The 24,781-nt window shown below is 45.0% G+C and overlaps 1 protein-coding gene across 1 annotated transcript in view; it reads left to right on the top strand.

Moving 5' to 3' along the window:
• Positions 1-21,818, top strand: part of LOC127427138 (uncharacterized) — a 43,810-nt gene extending 21,992 nt beyond the window's left edge. Inside the window, exons 2-3 of the mRNA XM_051674554.1 lie at positions 20,200-20,932; positions 21,283-21,818. Of these exons, the coding sequence (XP_051530514.1) occupies positions 20,345-20,932; positions 21,283-21,609 (915 nt within the window). The 5' untranslated portion in view covers positions 20,200-20,344 and the 3' untranslated portion in view covers positions 21,610-21,818. The remainder of the gene's footprint in view (positions 1-20,199; positions 20,933-21,282) is intronic.
• Positions 21,819-24,781: the final 2,963 nt, after the last annotated feature.

The following is a 24,781-nucleotide window of genomic DNA, read 5'->3' as shown; positions in this document are numbered from 1 at the left end:
AACAAATGGATTAATTTCAGATTATTTTACTCTGGATAGGGGCACCCGGCAGGGTTGCCCTCTTTCCCCATTATTGTTCTGTCTTGCCCTGGAACCATTAGCAGCCGCGATTAGAAGGGAAGATGATTTTCCAGGGGTGATGGCAGGAGGTATGGCGCATAAGCTTTTGATTTACGCAGATGATATTTTGTTATTTGTCTCCAACCCCACAAGATCTATGCCTTGCCTCCACAGAATTATTAATTCCTTTTCTAAACTCTCAGGATACAGAGTCAGTTGGTCTAAATCCTAAGCTTTGGCTCTGACAGTGTACTGCCCAGTAACGGCTTTCCAGCCGGGCACCTTCCAGTGGTCCAAACAGGGCATTAAGTATTTGGGCATTTTATTTCCATAAAATTTGTCTGATTTAGTTAGAGTTAATTTTGACCCTTTAATAAAAAGGTTTTCAAGCGATGTGGACAGGTGGGCTTCATTACATTTATCTATGACTGGGAAGATTAATGTTATTAAAATGAATTGTATTCCAAAATTGGACTACTTGTTACAGTCTCTCCCTGTAGATGTCACCCTCTCTTATTTCAAGCAATTTGATAGTATAGTGAAGTCCTTCATTTGGAATGGTAAATGTCCCAAATTACATTTTAACAAGTTAGGCCGATTACCAACCCTCCCTGGTTTGGTATTGAACAGGAAGTTCTTGCCCCTGTTTTGCCATTACAAAGCCTTTCTAGTAAACTAACCGGAGTAGTTTAGTCACACCCCGTTATCCCACATTTGAGCCATCTTTTTGCAGGCCATGTTATGTTGTCATCATCAAAATTTATCATTATCAAATGTGTATGAATGTGAAGAATGAAATAAACAAAGACTATCTGAGTATAGCTGATGTTACATGAGAGCGGTGGCCAGTCTGTGCGCATGTTCATAAAAAAAGTGTGCACAAGCCAGGGATGTGCCGTCCATATAAGCAAGGTAAGCAGTGCTTACTTAACAGAAGGGTGAAAAGACAAATTACAATATGAAATTTGTCATCTGTCCTCTCACTTGAGCAGCACAGACAGTTATTCATTTATTCACTTTGGTGCCACCCTCAGGTATAAGCACTTTATGTTATACTTTCTCTAATTCCATTGTTTACTGCCCTTTCATTCAACAATGTGTGTTTATTCAAATTGAATCACGCCTGCTACTATCAATGGCCAAGGTAAGCATGAAAAAGAAATGTCCTCTCATTTTCAACTGCTTTTATTTTCAGCAAACTTAACGTGTAAATATTTGTATGAACATAAAAAGATTCAACAACTAAGACATAAACTGAACAAGTTTCACAGACATGTGACAAACAGAAATTGAATAATTTGTCCCTGAACAAAGGGGGGGTCAAAATCAAAAGTAACAGTCAGTATCTGGTGTGGCCACCAGCTGCATTAAGTACTGCAGTGCATCTCCTCCTCATGGACTGTACCAGATTTGCCAGTTCTTGCTGTGAGATGTTACCCCACTCTTCCACCAAGGCACTTGCAAGTTCCCGGACATTTCTCGGGGAATGGCCTTAGCCCTCACCCTCCGATCCAACAGGTCCCAGACGTGCTCAATGGGATTGAGATCCGGGCTCTTCGCTGGCCATGGCAGAACACTGACATTCCCGTCTTGCAGGAGATCATGCACAGAATGAGCAGTATGGCTAGTGGCATTGTCATGCTGGAGGGTCATGTCAGGATGAGCCTGCAGGAAGGGTACCACATGAGGGAGGAGGATGTCTTCCCTGTAATGCACAGCGTTGAGATTGCCTGCAGTGACAACAAGCTCAGTCCGATGATGCTGTTTCACACCGCCCCAGACCATGACGGACCCTCCACCTCCAAATCAATCCCACTCCAGAGTACAGGCCTCAGTGTAACACTCATTCCTTCAACAATAAACGCGAGTCCGACCATCACCCCTGGTGAGACAAAACCGCAACTTGTCAGTGAAGAGCACTTTTTGCCAGTCCTGTCTGGTCCAGCGAAGGTGGGTTTGTACCCATAGGCGACGTTGTTGCCGGTGATGTCTGGTAAGGACCTGCCTACAAGCCATCAGTCCAGCCTCTCTCAGCCTATTGCGGACAGTCTGAGCACTGATGGAGGGATTGTGTGTTCAGGTCATCCTGGTAGCACCCTACTGGCCCACCCAGACGTGGTTCTCGGATCTCACGCTCCTTGCAACAGGTCCCCCCCCAGCGAATTCCCCTGAGGAAGGACCTTCTTTCTCAGGGACGGGGCACCATCTGGCACCCGCGACCAGACCTCTGGAATCTCCATGTCTGGCCCCTGGACGGGACGCGGAAGACCTAAGCGGTGTACCACCCGCGGTAGTAGACAAGATCACTCAGGCTAGGGCCCCCGCTATGAGGCGCCTGTATGCCTTTAAGTGGTGTCTGTTCGCTAAGTGGTGTTCTTCCCAATGGGAAGACCCCCAGAGATGCGCAGTCTGATCGGTGCTTTCCTTCCTGCAGGAGAGGTTGGAAGGGCGGCTGTCCCCTTCCACCTTGAAGGTGTATGTAGCCGCTATAGCGGCACACCACGACACAGTGGACGGTAAGTCCTTAGGGAAGCACGACCTGATCATCAGGTTCCTGAGAGGCACCAGGATGCTGAATCCCTTCAGACCGCACCTCGTTCCCCCATGGGACCTCTCTGTAGTTCTTCAGGGTCTACAGAGAGCCCCCTTTGAGCCTTTTCAGTCAGCTGAGCTTAAGGCACTCTCCTTGAAGACTGCCCTCCTGACTGCGCTCACTTCCATCAAGAGGGTAGGAGACCTGCAAGTGCTCTCTGTCAGCGAAACGTGCCTGGAGTTCGGTCTGGGCTACTCTCACGTGAACTTGAGACCCCGACCGGGCTATGTGCCCAAGGTTCCCACGACCCCTTTTAGGGACCAGGTGGTGAACCTGCAAGTGCTGCCCCAGGAGGAGGCAGACCCAGCCCTGATGTTGCTGTGTCCGGTGCGCACCTTACGCATCTATTTGGATTGCACGCAGAGCATTAGAGTCTCTGAGCAGCTCTTTGTCTGCTTTGGTGGACAGCGGAAAGGAAGCGCTGTCTCCAAGCAGAGAATCGCCCACTGGCTCATTGATGCCATAACTATGGCATATCACGCCCAGGACGTGCCTCCCCCGGTAGGGCTACGAGCCCATTCTACCAGGGGTGTAGCGGCCTCCTGTCTTTTATGGACGTGTTAAGATCCAGGAGTTCTTTTTGAAAGTTCAGAGTCTTGTATGTGATGTATTGGGCACTTTGCTTTCATTTTGCCCCAGATTCTGTATTTTGGGTGATGGGGTGCTCATAAACATTGAGAATAGGCACATAAAGTGTTGGGTCTTAACTAGCATCATGACAGGTTATTTTAAGTGGTTGGAGGTCAGCTGGAGCACCCTCATTTCATGAGTGGGGTGTTCAAGGGTAAGGGTTTAATTTTATATAATTTGATTCCGCATTTTCTGTTATGTTTATTTAATTTGTTGAATGGAATCAATAAAAATTGTTAATAATAAAAAATAAAACAAAATACAAAAATATATATATTTGTGTGTGTGAGTGTGTGTGTGTGTACTTATGTGTGACCACGGGGATGTTCGTTGGGGGTTGGGGTGGGGTTGGTGATTGGGGAGGGGTAGTAGTGAGAGTTAAATGTTGATTCAATGTATATATGTTTTGTTCCCTATCTGTCACTCACTCGACGTTGGTGTCAATGTAGTGACACTAGGGGTCACTCTTGGGAGCCCGAGACACCTCTGGTCTTTGATAAAAGGCCAATGAAAATTGGCGAGTGGTATTTGCATGCCACTCCCCTGAACATACGGGTATAAAAGGAGCTGGTATGCAACCACTCATTCAGATTTTCTCTTCGGAGCCGAACGGTCATGCTCATTGAGCTGAATACTACTGTTCATTCACCTGCTGGATCTGACGGCGCATTTCAGCGGCTTCTCCCTCCTCTGCACTGGTGCACTGCAGAGAACGCCCCTGGGCGCTTCGGCAGAAAAACTAGAGAGTATATTTTCTGAAAGAGCATTTTTCCCCTCTAAAAGAGTATATATTTCTCTAAAAGAGCGCACACACGGAACGTCTTTTTAAAGACGCGTCTTTTTAAAGATACTTTTCCGATTGTGTGTTATTCCTGGTTGTGCTCGTTATCTCTCGCCTTCTAACGGTCACGATCACTGTCTTTCGTGTCTGGGCACTGCTCACGCGGAGACAGCGTTCGTGGATGGTCACATTCTCATTGCGCGAATGTGTCCATGGCAACGTTGCGGTCGCGGCTCGCCTTCGTAAGGAAGCGAGCCACCCCAGAGTCTCCCGCCTCGGTCCTTTTACCCACGGGTTTGAGGCCAGCGCGGCTAGCACTGGGGGCGATTTGGGGACCCCAATGGGACCGCCTCCGCCGGGTATCCCCCCCGCGGACCTCCCATTCCCCAGCACGCTCGTCTGCCCCGATCGGGCTTCCGGGTGAGTCCGCCGGCTCGTCTCACGGCGAGTTCGACCTCTTATTCGGAGCCCGCGAAAGTGATGAGCTCTCGAGCGCAGCATCGGAGAGCGGGCTTGTCCAGTCGGAAGCCTCGGCTGGGCTCCTCCCTTCGGGGTCGATCGCCCAGTCACAGGCTGACGCGGAGATGACGACATGCTTTCCCGGACAGCCGCGAGCGTCGGTTAGAGTGGATTTCACCGCTCTTTCCTGAATCCTCGCGGCTCTGTGATTGGTTCCTGGGCTCGCGGCGCCGCTCAAAGCCACGCCCCGCCCCGTTCCTTTCTTCCCGGAAGTGCATGAAGAGCTGACAAGGTCGCGGGAGGCACCTTTTACTGCCCGGTCCCGATCTTTTCAGCTTCCCTGCTCTCACTACCCTCGATGGTGGGGCGGCCAAGGGTTATTCGGCAATCCCCCGGTGGATAAAGGCGCTCGCGGTGCACCTATGCCTGCAGAGCGCCGCCACCCGGCGCGGGTGCCCAAAGCCCCCGTCCAAGGCCTGTAGGTTTACGTCGTCTCTGACGGTCAAAGCCTACGGCGCTGCTGGACAAGCCGCCTCCGCCCTGCACGCCATGGCTCTCCTGCAAGTCCGCCAAGGCACTAAAGGAACTGCACGAGGGTAGTTCCGCCCCGGGATTGATGCAGGAACTGCGCTCGGCGACCGACCTCGCTCTCCGAGCGACGGTGGTCACGGCGCGGTCTCCCGGGCGGACGATGGCCACACTAGTGGTCTAGGAGCGCCAACTTTGGCTCAACCTGGTCGAGATGGGTGAGACCGACAGGACACGATTCCTTGCTGCCCCCATTTTCCAGGCGGGCCTATTCGGCGACACTGTCGAGGACTTTGCCCAGCAGTTCTCGATGGTAGAGCAGTAGATGGATGCTAGCCGGCTTGTCCTGCCCCGGCGTGGCTCAAGATCCCCCCATCTACTCATCGCCGAGGGCGTCCCCCTGCGGTGACTGCACCGGCTCCGCCGCAGCCCGCCCCTCCGGCCCGGCCCCGGCGTGGAGCCCACCGCAGGAAGCCGACGCCACCCGCCTCACAGCCGGCACCGAAGAACCCACGGAGGTCTTCGAAGTGCCCCTGAGACGGGCGACCCAGGGACAACGAAACCCGCTGCTCTGGAGCTGGTAAGCAGATCTTCTTTTTGTTACCTTTTGCATTTAATTGCGCTGCATGCCCAAGTGGCTGCAGTACTCAAGAGCTCCGCAAGAGTGGTTTCCTTGTTCCCTGGGTCACATATTCGGTGTGTACGGCTGGCATCACGACCACCGTCCACCACTCCATTTGGCAGGTTGGCGCTCCAGCGGCGGTCTCCCGCCCTCAGCGCCCAGCTGTGGCACAAATCCGCCCCCGATGTGACAGTCTCCACGGGTTATGAGGACAGGCCTCTTCCTCCCCCGTCCCAGGCTGTTCCGGGGGTGGTCACAAGGAGCCAGGTAAGTGCTTCGATGTCCTCGGACTCAGCACGGCCACGATGTGGTGTGGCACCTCAAGCTCCGCCCCGCCGCGAGGCCCCACCCGCCGGTACATCGGATGACATTGTCCCTTTGGTCCCCCTTGGGCGGAACTCGGGTGCATGGCTTGCGCTTTCCAGTCCGTCACGAGGGCTGGTCCGGACCGTCCGACTCGGCTGCACGATTCACTTCGCTGGGCATCCGCCCAGGTCCAGCAGTGTCCACTTCACCTTGGTGAAAGATGGAAACGCTGCTACCTTGCGCGGAGATCGCTACCCTCCTACGGAAGGACGCGATAGAACCTGTCCCTCCAGCCGAGATGAAGAAGGGGTTTTACAGCCCCTACTTCATTGTACCGAAAAAAGGCGGTGGGTTGCGGCCAATCTTGGACCTGCGAGTACTGAACCGGGCCTTACACAGACTCCCGTTCAAGATGCTGACGCAAAGACGCATTCTAGCGAGCGTCCGGCATCAAGATTGGTTCGCGGCGGTAGACCCGAAGGATACGTACTTTCACGTCTCGATCCTTCCTCGACACAGACCCTTCCTGCGGTTTGCGTTCGAGGGTCAGGCGTATCGGTACAAGTCCTCCCTTTCGGCCTGTCCCTGTCTCCTCGCATCTTTACGAAGATCGCAGAGGCTGCCCTTGCCCCGTTAAGGGAGGTGGGCATTCGCATTCTCAACTATCTCCACGACTGGCTAATCCTAGCTCACTCTCGAGACGGGTTATGCGCACACAGGGACCTGGTGCTCTCACACCTCAGCCGACTAGGGCTTCGGGTCAGCTGGGAAAAGAGCAAGCTCCTCCCGGTTCAGAGCATCTCTTTTCTCGGTTTGGAGTTGGACTCAGTCTCCTTGACGGCGCACCTTACAAACGAGCGCGCCCAGTCGGTGCTGTCCTGTTTGAAGGCGTTCAAACAGAAAACAGCGGTTCCACTGAAACATTTTCAGAGGCTCCTGGGGCATATGGCGTCCTCGGCGGTGGCCACCCCGCTCGGGTTGATGCATATGAGGCCGCTTCAGCACTGGCTGCAGACTCGAGTCCCGAGACGGGCATGGCGCCACGGGACACACCGCGTGGCCATTACGTCGGTCTGTCTCCGTCTTTTCAGCCCTTGGACCGACCTCTCGTTTCCACGAGCAGGTGTTCTGCTAGAACTGGTCTCCAGGCGCGTCGTGGTCACGACAGACGCCTCCAAAATGGGCTGGGGCGCTGTTGGCAACAGGCACGCAGCCGCCGGCCTCTAGACGGGTCTGCAGCTGCGTTGGCACATCAACTGCCTCGAGTTACTGGCAATTCTGCTCGCCCTGCGGAGGTTCCGGCCGTTGATCCAGGGCAAGCACGTGCTAGTTCGGACAGACAGCACGGCAGCGGTAGCATATGTCAACCACCAAGGCGGTCTGCGCTCCCGCTGTATGTCATAACTCGCCCGCCGTCTCCTCCAACGGAGTTAGCAGCACCAAGTCGCTGCAAGCCACTCACATCCCGGGCAACCTCAACACTTCGGCGGACGTGCCGTAACAACAGGTTACCCTCAAGGGAGAGTGGAGACTCCACCTTCAGGTGGTCCAGCTGATTTGGAGTCGATTCAGTCAGGCACAGGTGCACCTGTTCGCCTCCCAAGAATCCTCCCACTGCCCGCTCTGGTACGCCCTCACCGAGGCCTTCCTCGGCATAGACGCGCTGGCACACAGCTGGTCCCCTGGCATTCGCAAATATGCGTTTTCCCCAGTGAGCCTGCTTGCACAGACCCTGTGCAAGGTCAGGGAGGACGAGGAGAAGGTCGTCCTGGTAAGCACCCTACTGGCCCGCCCAGACGTGGTGCTCGGACCTCACGCTCCTCGTGACAGCTCCCCCCGGGCAAATTCCCCTGAGAAAGGCCCTTCTTTCTCAGGGAAGGGGCATCATCTGGCACCCGCGCCCAGACCTCTGGAATCTCCATGTCTGGCCCCTGGATGGGACGCGGAAGACCTAAGCTGTCTCCCACCTGCGGTGGTAGACACGTTCACTCAGGCTAGGGCTCCCTCTATGAGGCACCTGTATGCCTTTAAGTGGTGTCTGTTCGCTAAGTGGTGTTCTTCCCATCAGGAAGACCCCCAGAGGTGCGCAGTCAGATCAGTGCTTTCCTTCCTGCAAGAGAGGTTGGAAGGGAGGCTGTCCCCTTCCACCTTGAAGGTGTACGTTGCTGCCATAGCAGCACACCATGACGCAGTCGACGGTGAGTCCTTAGGGAAGCATGATCTGATCATCAGGTTCCTAAGAGGCGCCAGGAGGCTGAATCCCTCCAGGCCACGCCTTGTTCCCTCATCGGACCTCTGTAGTTTTTCAGGGTCTACAGAGAGCCCCCTTTGAGTTTTGCAGTCAGCCGGGCTTAAGGCACTCTCCTTGAAGACTGCCCTCCTGACTGCGCTCACTTCCATCAAGAGGGTAGGTGACCTGCAAGCGTTCTCTGTCAGCGAAACGTGCCTGGAGTTCGGTCCGGGCTATTCTCACGTGATCCTGAGACCCCCGACCGGGCTATGTGCCCAAGGTTCCCACCACTCCTTTTAGAGACCAGGTGGTGAACCTGCAAGCGCTGCCCCAGGAGGAGGCAGACCTAGCCCTGTCGTTGCTGTGTCCGGTGCGCGCTTTACGCATCTATTTGGATCGCACGCAGAGCTTTAGAATCTCTGAGCAGCTCTTTGTCTGCTTTGGTGCACAGCAGAAAGGAAGCGCTGTCTCCAAGCAGAGGATCGCCCACTGGCTCATTGACGCCATAACTATGGCATGTCTCGCCCAAAACATGCCGCCCCCAGTAGGGCTACGAGCCAATTCTACCCGTGGTGTAGCGGCTTCTTGGGCCCTGGCCAGAGGTGCCTCTCTAACAGACATTGCAGAGCAGCGGGCTGGGCAACACCCAACACCTTTGCAAGGTTCTACAACCTCCGGGTGGAACCGGTTTGGTCCCAGGTAGTGGCACGCAACACAAGCGGATAAGCCCGGGATAGCCGGCTGGGTGTATCGCTTGCACATAGCGCCTTCCACCTCCTTTTGAGCTGAAGACGTGCGCTGTTAATTCCCAGTAGTGTTCACAAAAGTTGTTCCCTGGTTGACTTCCTCCGAGCCCTGTGGCAGTCGAGTTTTCGGAGAGACTCGCTGCCGGCCCAGTACACGCGCTAACTAAGAGCCCGGTTCTGGGGTAGGTGCTCCGCATGTGGCGGTTCCCTGTAAGGCTAACCCCATGCGATCTATATCTTCCACTAGTTCGTTTCCCTACTGGCAAACTGCGTCTTCCTTGGGCAGAGCCCCTCAGTCTCCATGTTGTAGTAACTCCTCCCCCATTGGGTAGGATCTACCTTGAAGGCTCTCCACATGGTTGGAAAGACCATGTGATGTATTTTTCCACTTAAATATCCCCCCCTCTCTTGGGGCGAGGTGTGGTCTCCGCGGTGTCCTCCCCTTGGGAGGGACACCCCCCGACTAGACCTGGCGGCCCAGTCGGATAATCCCCCTTCTTTTTTAGGGAGTGGAAAAAGAGAAGGGGAAAGAGGCCATGACTGGGTTAAGCCTGTCTCTATCTCTGGGTAGTCAACTTGTCCCCAAAAAGGGACGTTCGACACTCATAACTGTGTTGGGGGAGGTTACGTGTCGACCTGGTGTGCTGGCTATGAGGCACACAGCAAGTCTGCCCACCACACACCGCCAGTTCACGTAACACAGTTCAGCCTTGTGGCGTTTTGTATAGGGACCCCTAGTGTCACTACATCGACACCAACGTCGAGTGAGTGACAGATAGGGAACGTCATGGTTACTGGTGTAACCTCCGTTCCCTGATGGAGGGAACGAGACGTTGGTCCCTCCTGCCACAACGCTGAACTACCCGCTGAAATGGCCGGACCTTATATCGGCTCCTCAGCGTAAAACCTGAATGAGTGGTTGCATACCAGCTCCTTTTATACCCGTATGTTCGGGGGAGTGGCATGCAAATACCACTCGCCAATTTTCATTGGCCTTTTATCAAAGACCAGAGGTGTCTCGGGCTCCCAAGAGTGACCCCTAGTGTCACTACATCGACACCAACGTCTCGTTCCCTCCATCAGGGAACGGAGGTTACACCAGTAACCATGACGTTTTTCTTTGTCATCTATATGAATCAATACAAAATTTTAATCTGAGAATATTCCTGGATTTATTGTTGGATCATTATTGGAACTGAGGATAGTTTTTTCTTCTTCTTTCAAAAGACTGTGCACTTTGTGGCTTAAGCTGTAGGCTAAGGTTGATTAGACTTGTGACAGAGACTTTAGGGCTTATTGGAAATTATGTTGTGAATATTTGTTGCCATAAGTACAATGCTTAATTTGCCTTAATTGTTTTGTTTGCTTGGATTGCTTGATATAAATCTATCATTTACAATACAGATGACTCATTGAAATTGGAAACATGGATGGTCTCTATCTTTATTCCTTATGTGCATCTCAAATTTAATTCTAGCAAATGAGTGTTACATAAAATGGTGCCCGAACAGGGACCTGAAACATCAAAAATTTATTTTAATGAGTCATCGTATTGAATGTACTTGAGTATCCTTACCTATGCTTATTTGAGAAACCAACAGCAGTGCAGGGTATATTGAAGCTAAGCTAATTCTCTCACTCCCCAAAACTAAAAGAAACTGGCTGTCCTATATGATGAAACAGAGCGTGAGCCTCCTTTAAACCTAGACTTCGCCTCTAAACCCTTTGTTACATGACATGCACCCATACCTGACCTCATTCAGTCCTCACTTATCCATTTATACCTGGAATCCAATCTGGAAGGAGAGGAACAAGAAGGTTTCTTACCTCCTCCTCCAGGGGAAGACAAACGTTTGATTACTCTGATCATGGCAACACGAGTGAACAAAATTTAAAATAAAATGGATGAATTAGAGAAAACCTGTGATGTCTGTATCAGCAATGCTGAAAGCCATGTGCAACGTGTGTTAGACAAACAAAACAGCAAGTTAACCTCTATGGAAGATCAGTTACAAATTATGTTAAACCAACAACAAAACCAACGGCGTTTACAACAACTGGAAGATTCTCTGCTACCCAAAATCAAAACCGAATATCAACAGGTAAAAGAAACTTTGGAGAATAGTTTACAGGATTTAGGTCAAACAATTATGGACTGCTTAAAATATAGGGATGACAAATTAAAGTCTTTGATTCAATCTTCCTATGGAGTCACCTCTACACTTACGTTTGGTCATGCCCTGACAACAGAGAGTTCTGCTTGCCCTGTACATTTCAAAGCCCCCATTAAACTGAGATTTCCATAGTTTGGGAGCCTGGACGGAGAAGACCCTATTGCTTATTTGGACAAATTTGACAAATATCTTGCGGTTCAGCCCTTGAATAATGCAGAAATTCTATCCATGTTGTCATCTGTTTTAACATATACCACTAAAGACTAGTGGGTCACAGAAAAGAAAAAAAGTGAAAACATGGTTACAATTTAAATCAGCCTTTCTACAATCCTTCTTGCCAGACGATCATGGGGTAGAGGCAAAAAGAGGATAAGAGAAAGTAAACAAGAAGTAGATGAGAACATTTGTACTTTTGCATACCAGTACAGAGCCCTGTGTCTCAGACTAAAACCTGCGATGTCAGAACGTGAGATTCTCCAAACCACACTCAGAAACATTAACCCACGTGTAGCGAGTATATTACGAGGTACTGTGTCTACTGTGGAGGAGTTGGTACGGGTGGGGACTCTTGTAGAGAGACACATCAGCAAAGAGAGAGCCTTTTGGCGACAGCGACAGGCAGAACAAGCCTCTAAATCTGGTGGAACGTATAAAGCTGGAAGAGGACGTCATTCAAATCATAATATTGCTGTCTTCTCCGAGAATGATGGGAAATGGTTGACACCCTTTACTTTGCCCCTACTCATCAAAGATTATCAATTTGAAGCCATTCTGGACACTGGCAGTACATATTCTCTAATCCAAGAATCATTTTTTTACAGATTGAAAACCTATACAGAAATCTTGCAGTCCAGTAAAGGGCAAACGTTTTCTCTTGCCAATGGGTACATACAGTCAGCATTAGGAAAGGTACCCTGGCAGTGTACGGTACATAGACACAACTATCCTTTAAGAGCCTTTGTTATGAGACTGTGACCTAAATTTTCCAATTATATTGGGCCTTGAGTTCCTTACAACTACGGGAATGAGGATCGACTTTAAAACCACAACATATACTCTACCTGAAGAAAATGAGATAACTCGAACTTTCACTTTTTCTTCTTCTTCTTCAGTAACTGTCAGTTTACATCTAGCTTTGCTTTTACCCTCTACCACTTTGGCAGCTATAAAAAATCTGGTGAGTCTAGCCAATGTATCACAAACTCAGAAACGGCAGCTGGAGAGTTTATTGCTCGATTAGCCCACAGTATGCACCAATACCTTGGGACAGAAGGTCCCATCATACAGCATCGGATTATCACCACTGATGAAATTCCCATATGCAAGAGAGCATACCCAGTCCCTGTAAGTAAGCAACGGTTCATTGATGAAGAAGTGACAAACATGCTAAACAAGGGCATTATACATCCATCTATTTCTCGTTGGGCTGCGCCTTTGGTCTTTGTTCCAAAGAAGGACAGGAGAGCACACTTTTGCATTGACTAGAGAGCATTGAATGCAAAAACCCCTCTTGATGGATTTACCATGCAACAGATCCAGGATATTCTTGAATCTTTGTATGGAGCTTCAATATTCAGCACCCTGGATCTCAAAAGTGGATATTGGCAAGCCTGTATGTATGAAGATAGTATCCAAAAGACGGCTTTTGTCACCAAGAATGCCCAATACGAATTTGTCCACCTACCCTTCAGCCTCAAAAACGCCACTGCAACATTTCAAAGATTAATGAACACAATATTGAAGGACTGCATCGGCAAATACTGCTTTGTTTACATAGATGACATCGTAATCTATTCCAAGAACATCCAGGAGCATTTCTGTCTTCTCAAACAACTCTTCGCCAAGTTAGAGGCTGCAGGTTTGACCTTAAACCTAAAAAATGCAATATGCTTCAAAGATCCTTTTCTTTCTTGGGTCATGTTATATCTGAGGAAGGAGTCCATACAAAAACTACTAAAGTCGAAGCAGTACAAAATTTTCCAGTACCAAATTCAGTCAAAGAGGTCCAATGCTTTTTAGGACTTGCTGGGTGGTATCATAAATTTATCCCACACTTCTCAGAGCGCACGGCCCCTTTACATGCTCTTAAGAACAAGGACGTGGCATGGGAATGGACTAAGGAATGTCAACAATCCTTTGAAGATCTGAAAAAGCACGCTTCAAAAAGCACATGTCCTGATGCCTCCAGATTTTAAAAGTAAAAGCTTCAAAGTTCAAACAGATGCCAACAATGTCAGATTAGGAGCTGTACTTACACAGGATTATGATGGAGGAGAGCACGTTATTGCTAATGCCTCCAGACTTCTCCATGGAGCTGAGAGATCTTACGCTACTGCGGAAAAGGTATGCCTAGCGGTGGTGTGGGCAGTGGAGAAATTGCATCATTACTTAGAGGGAAGGTGCTTTGAAGTGCTGACAGATCATGCTGCCCTAACATGGGTGTTCAATCATCCTCGGCCAACATCTCGCCTGACCAGGTGGGCTATACTCTTGCAGAGTTTCATCTTTATTGTGAATTACCATAACGGACAGTGTAATGTAGTGCTGGACACATTGTCACGTGGAATAGCGGTACAAGAAATTCAAGGCCACATTGCGATATGTCAATCCCAAGGATCTGACATGAACCTACCTGTCAGTTGGGACGAGATTGAGAAGCAAGATCAATCTTTCCAGTCATTATGCTTTTGCAAAGTTACCATCTACAGATTCTACCCATATACACTGTTATTCAGAATGACTACTTCAGATGTGTGCCTGACAGGCAAGGAGGTCAAACCACACAAGTGGTTATAATAGTCCAGTTAAGAGAGCAATTCCTACAGTTCGCTCATGCCAAACCGTTAAGTGGGCACATGGGACAGATGAAGACATTAAGGAGACTACTAATCGTAGTATATTGGCCAGAGATTCGGAAGGATGTATGGAACTTTTGTACACCAATGCCAAACCTGCCAAATATACAAACTTCGGATCTCAAAACTATCTGGATTACTACAATCGACACCTGTAGTATATGCTTGGTGTCGACCTGATGGGGCCATTTCCAAAGAGCTCCTGATCGAATGAATATCTGTTGGTCACTGTGGACTACTGCAGTAAGTGGGTGGAATTGTTTGCTATGCGAACTTCGAAAACGCACCTCATATTTAACATCTTGACCAGAGAAATTTTCACTCGACGGGGAATGCCGGCATATCTGGTCTCAGACTGTGGACCACAATTCACAGTCCAACTATTGAATGACACCTGTAAACAATGGGGAGTCATACAGAAACTCATGAATGCCTACCACCCTCAGACCAACTTGACTGAGAGAATAAATCAAACTCTAAAGACTACGGTGGCCTCCTATGTTCCTGAGAACTATCGGCATTGGGATAAATGGATCACAGAGTTTCATTACGCCATAAATTCAGCATGGCAAGAAAGCACTGACCTTTAACGCAAGTTAAAGGGACCACTTGAATGGCTGATATGTAGACCTCCAGATCCAGACCAAGCAGCCTACAACACCATAGAATGACAGAAATCCCTGATCGAACGGGTGAAGGAGAAAACCAGCCAAGCTCAAGAATGTCAAGGGAGATATTACAACAAACTGAGAAAATCCAAATCCTTTGAGGAAGGAGATCTTGTCTGGGTACTCACTCACATACTTGCATACATGGCCAAATTAGCTCCAAAATGGCAAGGTCCAGCAAAGATCCTTAAACGGTTAAATAGGGTTAATTACCGAGTGGTAATGTTAGAAAACACAGAACAAGTTGACGTATATCATGTCAAAAAGTTAAAAAGGTTTTTTGGTTTTGTTTAACCTTTTTTCTTTTTTCTTTCGAGGGGAGGGGTGTGTAACAGTTTCAATTCAGTATCATATGCATCAGTTACCTCTGTCTATAGTTATACCTGTCATAGTTATCCTAACCAAAAGGGGGCACTCCAGAGCCTCCAAACGATCTATTTAAAGTGGTAGAGAGGGAGTAGGAGGAGGAAGTTTAAGCCGAGCACAAGGAGAAGCTTTCCTCCTCACAACCTCTTTCATTGTACCCTATTTTGAGGAATGTTGAATAGGGTTATTATACGTCTGAGGAACTAAGTGGCCTAAATAAAATGCTCCTATTAATGTAAATATGCTCATCGCCTCCTCTTTTATGTTACAATTCTAGAATGGAATAATTTAAACTTAAACTATTGGTAATTAGCATTTTTTTTTATTGGTTTGTATATGACTCGCATACTCTTCACTGCCGTTTTTTGATGGGGGAGGAGTGTTGCAGGTGAGTAATTTTTGTTTCAGTAATTTGTTCGGAGTGATCAACGTTTACCTGGAGTGGCGCACCAGCGAATGTTGATTGCTGAATTTGATTATTTTGGTATTTGTTGAATTTGTGATATTTACCTGGAGTAGAACCCGGTCATGTGTTTTTGTTTTCTTTGTTTTGGAGATTTTTAAGCAAAATGCAAAAATTGGTCTTGGGAGAGACAAGAATAAATATGTTTAGGAGTTAATTAAGTTTGTGTTTCGGTCGATATTTTTTTTATGTCATGGTTTGTAGGTACCAGAGGATTGTTTTTTGGCCCTGTGAGCAACTTCTCCATTAGGAATAATCGATTTGTCCTTTATTGGGTGCGTAGAGTTTTTGTTTTTGTTTGTTGTTTTTGAGAAGAATCATTGGTTAGAGCATTGTGTCTCAGGAGCACGCCTGAAGTTTGAAGGAATCAGCAACTTGTTTGATTGTTCTTTCCTGCTTACGGGAGACAGTGCATAAATACCCACCGCTGTACAGTATGCTTGAAGACTAGGGTCTACTTAGAGTATTTTTATTTTTTTAATGAGGGTTGGGGAAGTTTAATCTATGGGGCAATTTTCCCCTCTGATCTGATACCAAGTGAAGATAGAGAATAGCTGATAAATTTCTATTAGAGGAACTTTACATTTATGTAATCATGGCTTCTGAGATGGAGTTTTTAAAAGCTCCTTCTGAAATGTGTTAAATGTATTGTCCAAAGAGCAATTATTGGAAGTTGCAATGCATCATGGTGTTGGGCTTACTACAAAAGATGAGCACCTGAAAGAAAATATTTGCATTATCATGAGATCAGCTCTTGTGGACAGAGGCATTTTACATGATTTAGATGATCCACCTGTTCCTCTGTCTTCAACGGTAAAGTTGACTTTTGAACAGCAAAAGGAGCTGGCCCTTCTCCAACTGGAACAATGTAAAATGAAGTTCCAGATGGAGATGGAAAAACAAAAACTCAATCAGGAGAGAGAGTTAACCCAACAAAATTTAGAGAAGAGAAAAATAGGTCTTCAATAACAGTAGCTTGATTTGATTAAGGAAGTTAAGATGAAAACATTTTCCGCTGATGGTGACCATGATGGTTTGGAGTGGTCCACCCACACCTAAATTTAACATGGCAGCAAATTTGCGTTTAATGCCACCGTTTAATGAGCAGGATGTGGACACCTTTTTTATTTTGTTTGAGCGTGTAGCAGATAGCCAATCCTGGCCAGATACCGAGCATGCGCTGATGTTGCAGTGCGTCTTTACGGGGAAGGCTTATTCTGCCCTCAGTGTAGCTGGAGGTAAGGTCTATGAGAAAGTTAAAACACTGGTCCTGAAAATGTACAAATTAGTTCCCGAAGTGTACCGCCAGAGGTTTCGCGCTTTGAAAAAATGCCCACTCAGACCCATGTAGAGGTAGCGCGTGAGTTAGAGCTGTATTGTGCTCGCTGGTGTGCTGCATTGAGCATTGAATCATATGAAGACCTCTTTAATTTAGTTGTCCTGGAACAGTTTAAAAATGTCCTGCCAAGCCAGATTGACACTTTCATTACCGAACGTGATATATACACTGCATCTGAAGCTGACGAGTATGAATTAATTCATAAAACTTGTTTTGTTGGTGGTTGTTCTAAATTTGATTGTGATCAACTGGGCAGTTCTTGTTTTGTCCCGTTTTCCTCTGTCTCTGGACATGCGTCTAGCACAGTTACACATCCCCTTGGCCAGATGGACCCTGGCCTTATTTTTAATTACTGCCTTGGTCATGGACATTGGAAAAAAATTGTCCTGTGCTTATAGCGAAAGGTCAGTCGTGAAATGCAGTAGTGAAACCTACAGCGTAGGCTGCTCCCTAGTCTATATCTGGGGGCTTTGTTTCCACTTGTTCTTTAACTGGCTTTGAGGTCGATGTTTCCAATAGGCCCTGCCCAAATTCTCCATTTGTCTCGAATAGATGCATGTCTCTGTTTGATGGTAAAAAAGTACTGGGGGAAATCTTAAGTGACACCAGTGCGCCACGTCCTTTAATTTGGAGTGTGTTTAACCTTTTTCTTTTGAATCATTAATGGGTGACACAGTCATAATTCATGGGATTGGATTGAAAACATTGTCTGTGCGGTTGCACAAAGTCGTTCTTTCCTCTGATTTGGTCCAAGTTGAATTAGGGATGATACCTGCACTTCCAGTTGAAGGAGTTTCTGTGATTTTGGGAAACAACTTGGCCAGTGGCCGAGTCTGGAGTGACATGTCGCCACCCCTGATTGTCTCGTCCTTGCCATCTTCCATTGGAGATATTGATGGAAATGTTTAAAAATTGCCTGAAGTTTTTACAGCTTCTCCACTCCGGCCAATTCCACTGTTAAGTGAACTGTTTGAACATTGAATTGTCAATTGCGTGGGTCCTTTCCTCAATCTATATTATGTAGCGAATACATGCTGACTGCTATATTTCAAGTCACCCGTTATCCTGCTGCTTCTGCTCATCGTTCAATTATGGTGAAATCCGTATTAAAATCGCTGTCCCAATTAATTTAGACTTTTGTAATACCTAAAATTATACAATATGATCGTGCCACTAATGTCACGTCATTGAGAGTGTTTGAGAAAGTGCTATGTCAGCTTAACATCCAACACAATAAGGCCATATCATCCTCGTTTTCATCAGATGCTCAAGTCGTTGCTGCGTGCCTATTGTACAGTGTTGGATTGGTATTGGGAAGAAGGGTTGCCTTGGCTTATGTTGGGAGCAAGAGAGGTCACACACAAAATTATTGGGTTTAGTCCCAATAAACTTGTCTTTGGACATGCTGTGGGTGGACCCTTGGCCATTTTGCCTGACGGTTGGGCACCAGCTGAGCCTCCAAAGCCATTATCTGAGTATGTTGACGGTTTTAAGAGGTGTCTTTATAAGGCTGGCAGGTTGGCTAACGAAATTTAAAAACTGTCTAAATTGGGGGGGTCACATGATGCGCTGTGAGGAGTAGCACTGATGGCCGTGCTCCCTGATGGTTTTTGGCGAAGTCTCATTAATAATGATCTAATGTCCTGAACAAAAGCGTGTATTGTGTGCTGAGAATGTCCTTATCTGATTTGTGGTCTTTATCTCTGGGCAACAAGAGATTCTCCACTCAAAACTGAAAAAGACGACACCGGTTAAGCAGCCTGTGTGAGCACAATTTAACATGGTGTCGGTTAATGATGTGAAAGACGAGAGTTCGGCAAGGTTAATAAGAGACTTCATGAGCTTGGCACTGCCTACGTGATGATGTACCATGAAACTCTGAGGATTTCTCACCAGGGACGCACAAAATTTTTAAGTCGCAGAATGATTTGTGGAGTTCAACTTCCTATCTTTCCTGCTATAGTCAACGTTAGTGAGCATTTATGCAAGAAGGTTATCAGTTATCTACCCCTTAATTTGGTTGGGTAGGGTTAATTGTTTTATTTTGTTCTTGAAGTTTTTTATGATGTTCACGTTCATGTTTATTTTTGGGGCAAAAAATATCTATATTTTTTTCCTTTCACGTTATGACAGCGGCGAATGAATACATAGCGCTGGATTTTGGGCTTGCTCTTTCATGCCAGTTATTTCTTAGGACTGAACTTAAATGACTTTCTCTTCTATTATACTCTGCTCTTGGAATGTAAAAGGAGTTAACCATGTAATCAAACAGAAAAAATTCTTAATTTACTTAAAGAAGGAAAATCTGCACATTGCGTTTTTACAGGAGATGCATCTGACTGATAAAGAACATGAAAAGCTATGGAGAGAATGGGTTGGGCAGGTGTATTACTCTTCATCTAACAGTAGAGGAGTTGCTATATTAGTACATTGTAGTGTGCCTTTAACATTAGTAAGGTGCAAAAAGAATAGAGAGGGAAGGTTTGCTTTGATTCAAGGTTCTCATTTTGGGGAAGAGGTAACTCTCATGAATGTTTATGCCTCAAATATTAAGTCTATTAAATTTTGGTCACAGTTAGCCACAGTGCTTGGGGAATATATGTGCCAGTTATCTTTTGTTGGGGGTGATTTCAATTGTATAATGGATAACATTTTGGATAGCAAGTAACCCAAATGCCAATTCTAATACTGAGCTATTAAAGAGTATGATAGGTTATCTGAATTTGGCTGATGCATGGCGCACATTTTACCCCTCAGACAAAGACTTTACTTTTTATGAATATCCTCATAATTCTTATTGATTATTTCTTTGTCACCCCTCAGATTATTGGTTTATTAAATAATTGTAAGATTGGTTCTTTTCATCTGTCAGACCATACACCTATCTTTTTAGATTGGGTATTATCTGATATTTGTATTAGCAGGAAATTCTGAAGATTTCAACCTTTACTTTTAATTGACCCAGAGTTTAAAAGAAAAAATGGAATCAGACATTTAGTTTTTCTTTGAAGTAAACGTTTAGTTTGTCTTAAAGAAGAAATGTATATTGTATTTGTTACAGCAGCAACAACTGGGGGATAATTTAAAAGATGCAGAAAATTTGAACAAATCTACGGAGCCTCAGAAGTGACCTGTGCAAAAAAAATAAATAAATAAATAAAAATATCACAGAGACTTTTGCGTACGCACCAGAAACTTTCTCGTGTGCACGCGTTACAGTTTCCGGTGTGTGTATAGCTCTTTTCCGATTGCGTCATTGCCATCATTCATTTACACATAAAGAAACTGAGAGCATAGATGCGCATGAATTTATAGAGATATATTTTAAACTTGGCCTTCAATACAAAGACATTTCTTCTGTTCTTGCTTCCCGACATAGGTATATAATCACAGAGCGACATTTAAAACGCATTTTGCAGTCGAGAGGTCTGTTTCGCCGAAAGGACTACTCAAGAATTGAAGAAGCCGTCGAATTTATTCAGCATCAACTCCAAACGTCAGGCCAGCTCCATGGACACAGTTGGATGTATACAAAATGTAAAGAAAACAACTTGCATGTTCGAAAAGAAGATATACGTTTAATTTTGAGTTTATTAGATCCTAGTGGTGTAGAACACAGAAAAGCTCGGTGCCACTATTTCTCAAAAGGACAAAATTACATCTGGCACTTTGATTCTTATGACAAACTGAAGCCATATGGTATTTGCATAAACGGCTGTATTGACGGCTTTTCAAGAAAGATAATTTGGCTGAATGCATACAAAACAAGCAGTGACCCGAAGGTCATCGGAGGATACTACATAGAAACAGTGGATGACTTAAGTGGCTATTCTAGAATTGTTAGAGGTGATTGTGGAACAGAGAATGTACACGTGAGGGACTTCCAGCGTTTCCTCCGACGCAACAACATTCAGCAGGATTTCAACACTGACAGCTACCTGGAAGTTGCAAGCACAGCTAATCAACGAATAGAAAGTTGGTGGGGATTCCTGAGAAAAGAGTGCATGGAATTTTTCATCTCTTTGTTTGTTGACGTTAAGGACAGAGGATTGTTTGACGGGGGATTTTTGGATAAAAATCTCATCCGTTTCTGTTTTATGGGAATCATTCAGGTAAGTGTTTTCTATTTAAAGTTAAATGTGAAGTGTGTAGCCTCGTTTTTGTCTTTGATAAAATATTTTTATAGCTTAATGTGCAAAGACAACTGTGCCCAATAGGTTGATGTCCCCCCTACCAACCCAAGAGAGAAACATTAGCTCAACCAATGGCTATGAGTTTGGGGCGGGACTGACCTATTAACTGTTTTGCAGATTATGAAATTTAATAGAACCAATTTATTTTCTAGTGAAAATTCTACATTTCAATTACAGACAATCTTGACACTCTCGGTTGCACAATGAAAGACAGTTTGTTTTTAGAGAGAACATTTTAACTAAACCAACCTATGTATTTTTCCTTACAGGATGAATTGGACAAGACTGCACATGTGTGGGATGCGCATGTAATTAGACCTTCCAAGATCGATCGAGTGCCAAGCGGTAGACCAAATATCATGTACTTGTTCCCAGAGCTGTACAGAGCAGAAAACTACCTGTTGCTGGTGGAGAGTGGTGACCTACAGCTGTGCAAGACAGAATGCACATTTCAATCATCAATACCATGTGACAGTGATGTCTATGACATTTGTAATACTGTCATGGCTGAGACACACTTTGATCTTCCAAATGACTCTTATCAAGCAATAGACTTGTACTTGCATTTAAGGAATGAGATATTAACCTCATTATAACCTGTGCTTAGCATGTTTCTTTTATCTGAGATCCAGATATAAAATGTATATATTCATAATTCTGTAATATTATTGTCAAAGTGTTCACATTTGTTACAATTATTTCAAAGTTTAAATGAATAGTTAACCCAAAAATCAAAATGCTGTCATTTACCACACGTTGTTCCTAAATCACATGAATTTCTTTGTGTAGGGCACAAAAGAATATGTAAGGCAGAATGTTAGGGACTGACAGCCTCATTCACCATTCACTTTCATTGAAGAAAATTGATGCAGTGAAAGTGAATGGTGAATGAGGCTGTCAGTCCCTAACATTCTGCCTTACATATTCTTTTGTGCCCTACACAACAAAGAAATTAATGTGATTTAGGAACAGCATGGAGGTGAGTAAATGGCAGAAATTTAATTTCTAGATACTGTGTTTTCCGTGGATGTAGGCTATTTAATAATATGTTTCAAATGCCATGTGAAAACAGTAAGGGATTTGTGGATTATGAACAAAATGGGGTCATTTTATTGACTAGTATACTGTTAACACAGACAATACACTGCTGGCATCAACTGACATCGTTTACAAACATGGCTATTCAGACCTGACCATGTGATTGCTGCATTACAGTGGATTGTAATAAAATAAAATAAATGACAAGTATATAGTATTAATTAAAATCAAAGTGCCTAAGAAACTTGTCTGAGTCTTAATTTGCATTATAATTGAACAGGCATAGCTTTTCACAGCTAAACTGTTTGGCTAAAACGTTCAGAACTTTTGATTTATAAAACACTTCTGCAAAACAGCAGACTTAAATACAACTTCATCTCATCAACTTCATACTGAGGTGAAACAAAATGATTGTTACAATACTCTCCATGTCTAAGTATAAAAACAAAACTGTCCAACAGATGTGAGTATTTGATATGATTCTGACTTGTAACCAAACATTGATTCACAAAACATATGTAATTGTACTCATTTCAAACACAGTAGTATTTTCTAGAAAAACATTCAGTTGAATTGAGTTTCAGGTTTTATATAAACAAGCCACATATTGATCCTGTATCCTTAGGATGGAAATGGAAACTTTTTTTAAATGAAAGCATTACTTTCCATAAAGATAATAAAAGAATATCAATTTACAGTACATCAATAAGCTTAACTAACAAAATGAGCTCCAGTCATTGATTTTCTTCAATTACAGTATGTCCATTGCAAAGCAATCTCCAGTTAGCACATGGTCAAACTCTGCACAATATTCTGGGTATGAGCTGTAGGTACACGGTAAGTCGAGAACTGCTCCACGTGTGTGCAACAGGCCTCCGTCCAAGACCACATAATCCATTAAACTTGACTTCAATTTTGTATTTACACATGACAGTAGATCCTGTACAGAACCATAAGAAGGTCTCAAGCTTTCTTTGGTCTAGGCTTCTCACATAGCATTGCATATGATTAAGGGTCAGTTGCTCCTGCTGGTTCAGAAAATCTTTTGATGGCTTAATCATTTGTGCCACTTTCTTTTTTGTAGCTTTCTTTGAATTATAAGCTTCCAGAATGCTTTTTGCGGTTAGATTCAGAATGCCATTTGGCATAATGGAGCGGAAGCAGTCAATTATAAATTTGGGCTCTTGAAGGAGGACTTTGTGAGCCATTGCCAAAATAGCAGAATGCATGTTCTGTTTTGGAGGCAAGCAGTATGAGCCCATCTGTGAGAAGAGGTCAAGTAAATCTTCTTCGGATTGCTCTGAGGAAGACAAATATTTTAAAAAGGAGGACATCAGAAGCTCTTCATCCACAGTGTCAACACCCTGATTACATGCCAATATAAATGCTGGAGACAACCTGACAGGACTCAAACCATGATCCACATATCCTTTCACCCACACTCTTCCAACAGCTTGCCACTCTCTCTCAGAGTAGTCTGGCCGCAGTCTTGGAACTCGTTCTTCCTCACCCTCACACTGAGCAAGGAAATCTTCCCAGAAGGCTGTGTACAGTTTCCGTGACACTCCATCGTCATCAAGAGCGTTTTCATTTGTGAATTCAGTTTGCAGGGCTATTTTCAGTATTTGAGGATCCATGAAGATCTCCAAAACATCTTTAACAACATTGACCCATCATATCTTCACATATCTAATCTGTTTCACTCCCTCGGATGCTTCTAATGCTGTCATAAGATGGTGTTCAGAGATTGCGCCATCTAATTGGGGGGTTGATCATTTAATGGTGGATCCTATAGGATTAAAATATTGTATTACGTGTGTAGATAACATTAAAGAACACAGTGCCAGTGTGACTGTGGGCTTTTATTTCAACCACCTAGAAACACATCCAATCCATCTCATGAGTCATGTTAATACTAAGACTATTATTATACATTTATTGTGTCAGTTGTTATAAAGCCTAAATACATAGTTGTAGTAAAGCATCAGGCCACATTGGCACTAAACAAAAAAATGTATTTGTCATTATACAGTAATGTTTTACAGGTAATATATTTCACCCAAAAAATGAAAATTCTGTCATCATTCTCAGGTTATTGCCTTCTTATGTTAAATTGCTTATTGTTCTCATATGTAAGTCACTTTGGATAAAAGTGTCTGCTAAATGAATAAATGTAAATGTAAAAAAATGTAAATCATTTACTCATTCTAATGTTGTTTTAAACCTGACTTCCTTATTTCCATGACCACAAAATGGTAATTCTTGAAGAAATCTTGATTGCTCTTTTCCATTTAATGAAAGCGAATGGGGACTCATGACAAAACAAAGTGAATGATAAAACAAAGCACCATAAATTGTGTTCTATTTTCCAAGTGTTCTGAAGTCGTACAATAGTTTTGTGAGGAACAGACTGGATCTTGACAGACCGAGTCTTCATTCACTTTCATTATACGACTAGGAGCAACCAAGATAGTGCTCTACAGAAAAAAAAAAATAATACAAGTTTGAAACAACCTGAGGGTGAGTAAATTATGACAGAATTTTCCTTTTGGTTAAACCATTCCTTTAAAAAAAATTCTTTATATTAATTATAAATATAACTACCTGTCTAGGAACCCACCATCTTCTGTAGTCCAGGGAAGAGTGGAATCCAGAATGTCATAATGATCATGAACAATTCCAAACTGTATCTCTGAGTCCTCCAGGGATAGATCAATGGAAACAGCAACA

This window comes from Myxocyprinus asiaticus, chromosome 36, assembly GCF_019703515.2.
Source record: "Myxocyprinus asiaticus isolate MX2 ecotype Aquarium Trade chromosome 36, UBuf_Myxa_2, whole genome shotgun sequence".
NCBI classification, from domain to species: domain Eukaryota; kingdom Metazoa; phylum Chordata; class Actinopteri; order Cypriniformes; family Catostomidae; genus Myxocyprinus; species Myxocyprinus asiaticus.
Note: the sequence above shows the minus strand (reverse complement) of the source record. Positions and strands in the feature narration are given on the sequence as shown.